The sequence below is a fragment of the Salvelinus fontinalis genome, chromosome 7 (genome assembly GCF_029448725.1).
Source record: "Salvelinus fontinalis isolate EN_2023a chromosome 7, ASM2944872v1, whole genome shotgun sequence".
Taxonomy (NCBI): Eukaryota; Metazoa; Chordata; class Actinopteri; order Salmoniformes; family Salmonidae; genus Salvelinus; species Salvelinus fontinalis.
The window spans coordinates 60,690,796-60,696,608 of record NC_074671.1 but is presented as its reverse complement, the minus strand read 5'-3'; the positions used below and the strand labels follow the sequence as shown (position 1 = coordinate 60,696,608).

At 43.0% G+C, this 5,813-nt stretch overlaps 1 protein-coding gene across 2 annotated transcripts in view; it reads left to right on the top strand.

Annotated features, from left to right (window-relative positions):
- The first annotated feature begins 4,231 nt into the window (after positions 1-4,231).
- Positions 4,232-5,813, top strand: part of LOC129859946 (receptor tyrosine-protein kinase erbB-4-like) — a 113,321-nt gene continuing 111,739 nt past the window's right edge. For both annotated transcript variants that reach the window (XM_055930223.1, XM_055930222.1), the window contains exon 1: positions 4,232-4,496. In XM_055930223.1, coding sequence (XP_055786198.1) covers positions 4,479-4,496 — 18 coding nt within the window. In that variant the 5' untranslated portion in view covers positions 4,232-4,478. The remainder of the gene's footprint in view (positions 4,497-5,813) is intronic.

The following is a 5,813-nucleotide window of genomic DNA, read 5'->3' as shown; positions in this document are numbered from 1 at the left end:
TGACAGGCTACAGAAGAGGCTACGCTAATGCAATGGAGATTAGAATGACAAGTGGGCTACACGTCTCGAATGTTCAGAAAGTTAAGCTTACGTTGCAAAAAAATAAAAAAAAATACAAGATCTTATTGACTAAAATGATATAGTACTGCTGGCTGGTGAAGTAGCCTGGCTAGCAGTGGCTACGTTGTTGAAAGTGAAGCTGGCTAGGTAACCTCGACAATTTCACTAAATTTCTCTAAACTACACAATTATCATGGATACAAGGACAGCAAAGACAACTAGCTAACACTACGCTAATCAAGTCGTCCCGTTGTAATGTAAGTTTCTACAGTGCTGCTATTCGGTAGAAGTTGGCTAGCTAGCAGTGTTGGCTAGGTAGGAGGACGGCAGCGCGGCAGGCGAAAAATAGCTGGCTAGCTAACCGATAATTACTCAAAGCTACACAATTATCTTAGATAAAAAGATAGCAAAGAAAACTATGTAGCTAGCTAACACTACACAAGTCAAGTCGTTCCGTTGTAATGTAATCGTTTCTACCGTGCTGCTAATCGGTGGCTAGCTGGCTAGTTAGCAGGGTTGACTACGTTACGTTACGTTAGGGCGAGAATACCTGGCTAGCGAACCTCAGCGAACCTTGATAACTACACAATTATCACCGATACAAAGACGGCTATGTAGCCAGCTAAGTAGCTAGCTAAGATCGAACAAATACAAATCAAAGATAGCAAAGACAACTGTGTAGTCAGCCAACACTACACTGATCAAGTCGTTCCGTTGTAATGCACTCGTTTCTACAATGCTGCTATTCGGTGGCAAGCTGGCTAGCTAGCAGTGTTGGCTACGTTGCGTTACGTTAGGGCGAAAATAGCTGGCTGGCGAACCTCAATAACTACACAATTATGTTTGATGCAAAGACGGCTATGTAGCTAGCTAAGATCAAACAAATCAAACCGTTGTACTGTAGTGAAAATGAAAATCAGACCGTTGTACTATAATGAAATGTAATGAAAAGTTTATACTACTACTCGGTAGACGGTGGACGTTTGCTAGCTGCTGGGCAGATAAGTGTGGACTACGATAGACGACGGAATACGATAATTACGCAATTATCTTTTATACACAGACGGCTAAGTAGCTAGCTAAGAAGAAATTGCTAAGGTTAGACAAATTAAACCGTTGTACTATAATGAAATGTAATGAAATGTAATGAAAATGAAATGAAAAGTTATACTACCTGCAGAGCGAATGCAAATGCGACCGCTCGCTCCCCTCCCCTCCTCCTCTTCTTTCCTTACTTCTCTCCACTCCTCTTCCCATCGTGGCCTCTTCTCTTCCCCTCCCCTCCCCTCCCCTCGCCTCGCCTCGCCTCCCCTCCCCCTCCCCTCCCTTCCCCTCCCCTCCCCTCCTCCTCTTCTTTCCTTACTTCTCTCCACTCCTCTTCCCATCGTGGCCTCTTCTCTTCCCCTCCCCTCCCCTCCCCTCGCCTCGCCTCGCCTCCCCTCCCCTCCCCTCCCTTCCCCTCCCCTCCCCTCCTCCTCTTCTTTCCTTACTTCTCTCCACTCCTCTTCCCATCGTGGCCTCTTCTCTTCCCCTCCCCTCCCCTCCCCCTCGCCTCGCCTCGCCTCCCCTCCCCTCCCCTCCCCTCCCCTCCCCTCCCCTCCTCCTCTTCTTTCCTTACTTCTCTCCACTCCTCTTCCCATCGTGGCCTTAGGTTTTGGCCAGCCAACACTCAGTCATATGATTAGAGAAACTAACGAGCACGCACGCGCCCACACGCACGCGCCCACACGCACGCGCCCACACACACACGCACACGCACACACACACACACACACACACACACACACACACACACACACACACACACACACACACACACACACACACACACACACACACACACACACACACATACACACACTCACAAGTCTGTCATTATTACAGTGCCCACCATTGTTTGCTGGCTTCTTTGTCAGGCACATTGACTCTGCTAAGCCTGTTACTATATCAGACATATTGACTCTGCTAAGCCTGTTACTATATCAGACATATTGACTCTGCTAAGCCTGTTACTATATCAGACATTTACTCTGCTAAGCCTGTTACTATATCAGACATTTACTCTGCTAAGCCTGTTATTATATCAGACATATTGACTGCTAAGCCTGTTACTATATCAGACATATTGACTCTGCTAAGCCTGTTACTATATCAGACATATTAACTCTGCTAAGCCTGTTACTATATCAGACATATTAACTCTGCTAAGCCTGTTACTATATCAGGCATATTGACTGCTAAGCCTGTTACTATATCAGACATATTGACTCTGCTAAGCCTGTTACTATATCAGACATATTGACTCCGCTAAGCCTGTTACTATATCAGACATTTACTCTGCTAAGCCTGTTACTATATCAGACATATTGACTCTGCTAAGCCTGTTACTATATCAGACATATTGACTCTGCTAAGCCTGTTACTATATCAGACATAATTATTGACTCCGCTACGCCTGTTACTATATCAGACATATTGACTCTGCTAAGCCTGTTACTATATCAGACATATTGACTCCGCTAAGCCTGTTACTATATCAGACATATTGACTCTGCTAAGCCTGTTACTATATCAGACATATTGACTCTGCTAAGCCTGCTACTATATCAGACATATTGACTCTGCTAAGCCTGTTACTATATCAGACATTTACTCTGCTAAACCTGTTACTATATCAGACATATTGACTCTGCTAAGCCTGTTACTATATCAGACATAATTTTTGACTCTGCTAAGCCTGTTACTATATCAGACATAATTATTGACTCTGCTAAGCCTGTTACTATATCAGACATATTGACTCCGCTAAGCCTGTTACTATATCAGACATTTACTCTGCTAAGCCTGTTACTATATCAGACATTTACTCTGCTAAGCCTGTTACTATATCAGACATATTGGCTGCTAAGCCTGTTACTATATCAGACATTTACTCTGCTAAGCCTGTTACTATATCAGACATATTGACACTGCTAAGCCTGTTACTATATCAGACATATTGACTCTGCTAAGCCTGTTACTATATCACACATATTGACTCTGCTAAGCCTGTTACTATATCAGACATATTGACTCTGCTAAGCCTGTTACTATTTCAGACATAATTATTGACTCTGCTAAGCCTGTTACTATATCAGACATATTGACTCTGCTAAGCCTGTTACTATATCAGACATATTGACTCTGCTAAGCCTGGTACTATATCAGACATAATGACTCTGCTAAGCCTGTTACTATATCAGACATAATGACTCTGCTAAGCCTGTTACTATATCAGACATATTGACTCTGCTAAGCCTGCTACTATATCAGACATATTGACTGCTAAGCCTGTTACTATATCAGACATTTACTCTGCTAAGCCTGTTACTATATCAGACATATTGACTCTGCTAAGCCTGTTACTATATCAGACATAATGACTCTGCTAAGCCTGTTACTATATCAGACATAATGACTCCGCTAAGCCTGTTACTATATCAGACATATTGACTCTGCTAAGCCTGCTACTATATCAGACATAATGACTCTGCTAAGCCTGTTACTATATCAGACATATTGACTGCTAAGCCTGTTACTATATCAGACATTTACTCTGCTAAGCCTGTTACTATATCAGACATATTGACTCTGCTAGGCCTGTTACTATATCAGACATATTGACTCTCCTAAGCCTGCTACTATATCAGACATATTAACTCTGCTAAGCCTGCTACTATATCAGACATATTGACTCTGCTAAGCCTGTTACTATATCAGACATATTGACTCTGCTAAGCCTGTTACTATATCAGACATATTGACTCTGCTAAGCCTGTTACTATATCAGACATATTGACTGCTAAGCCTGTTACTATATCAGACATTTACTCTGCTAAGCCTGTTACTATATCAGACATATTGACTCTGCTAAGCCTGTTACTATATCAGACATATTGACTCTGCTAAGCCTGTTACTATATCAGACATAATGACTCCGCTAAGCCTGTTACTATATCAGACATAATGACTCTGCTAAGCCTGTTACTATATCAGACATATTGACTCTGCTAAGCCTGCTACTATATCAGACATATTGACTGCTAAGCCTGTTACTATATCAGACATATTGACTCTGCTAAGCCTGTTACTATATCAGACATATTGACTGCTGAGCCTGTTTTCTCTCTCTCTCTCTCTCTCTCTCTCTCTCTACCTCTCTCTCTCTCTCTCTCTCTCTCTCTCTCTCTCTCTCTCTCTCTCTCTCTCTCTCCCTCTCTCTCTCTCTCTCTCTCTCTCTCTCTCTCTCTCTCTCTCTCTCTCTCTCTCTCTCTCTCTCTTTCTCTCTCTCTTTCCTCTTTAGAGATGAGCGTGAGTTTACCAATGGTTCAGTATGTCTGGAGTGTGACAGCCAGTGTGAGAAGTCTCAGGACAAGACCATGACCTGCCTCGGAACGGTAAGTAGAATGATCACCACGGTAACTGTCATCGGTGTTCCACCTAGCCCTGAACCTGTGTGTTCTTTGGGTGCAGGTTGACGTTTATTGTCATGAATCTTGTCCTGGAGGCAGAACTGAGCCATTTCCCCTTAGATAGGCCAGCTGCAAAGTCAAAATTGGCTCTATTGTAAAAATGTATGAAAACAAAATATGTATGAAAAGCTTCTTGGTCTTAATTTAAGGTTAGGGTTAGGGTTAGGGTTAGGGTTAAGGTTAAGGTTATGGTTAGGGTTAAGGTTAGGGGTAAGGTAAGGGTTAGGCATTAGGGTTAGCAGTAAGGTTATGGTTAGGGTTAAGGTTAGGGTTAAGGTTAGGGTTAAGGTTAGGGTTAAGGTTAGGGTTAGGCATTAGGGTTAGCAGTAAGGTTAGGGTTAAGGTTATGGTTAGGGTTAAGGTTAGGGTTAATGTTATGGTTAGGGTTAAGGTTAGGGTTAAGGTTAGGGTTAGGCATTATGGTTAGCAGTAAGGTTATGGTTAGGGTTAAGGTTAGGGTTAAGGTTAGGGTTAAGGTTAGGGTTAGGCATTAGGGTTAGCAGTAAGGTTAGGGTTAGGGTTAAGGTTACGGTTAGGGTCAAGGTTATGGTTAGGCATTAGGGTTAGGGTTAGGCATTAGGGTTAGCAGTAAGGTTATGGTTAGGGTTAAGGTTAGGGTTAAGGTTAGGATTAGGCATTAGGGTTAGGGTTAGGGATTAGGGTTAGGGTTAGCAGTAAGGTTATGGTTAGGGTTAGGGTTAGGGTTAAGGTTAGGGTTAGGCATTAGGGTTAGCAGTACGGTTATGGTTAAGTTTAGGTTTAAAATCAGATTTTTTGACTTTGTGGCTGTGCCAGATTGGGACCAATCTGCAGAGCTGCCTCCAGAACAGACCCCTTGTTGATGTCACATCCTGTCTGGAGAGTTTGACTTTTAGGAGTTACATTGTACTGTACTATTAGGCCACTGAGTTTTTCCTGACTACACAACGTAACCAACTGTTATGCGTACTGATCAGGGGAGCTGTTCCTGAACGCCACAAATCTGGTTTTATGGAGATAAATAAAGTACCACGTCAGCTACGAAGGTAAAACGCATTCCAGAAGGATATGTGTTTTTGACAGCCTCTGACCTTCCACAGTGAACACACCAGAAGTCCCTCATCCATTCCCACCTGCCCTCTTCTAAATGCTAGAATTTCCCTTTAAAATGCCACCCGGTTGAAAGCCCTTGAAACCCCCCACGTCCCTCTCTCTCCGCCTGGATCTATAACAACCCAAGGTGGATTTACATCATCTCCCCTG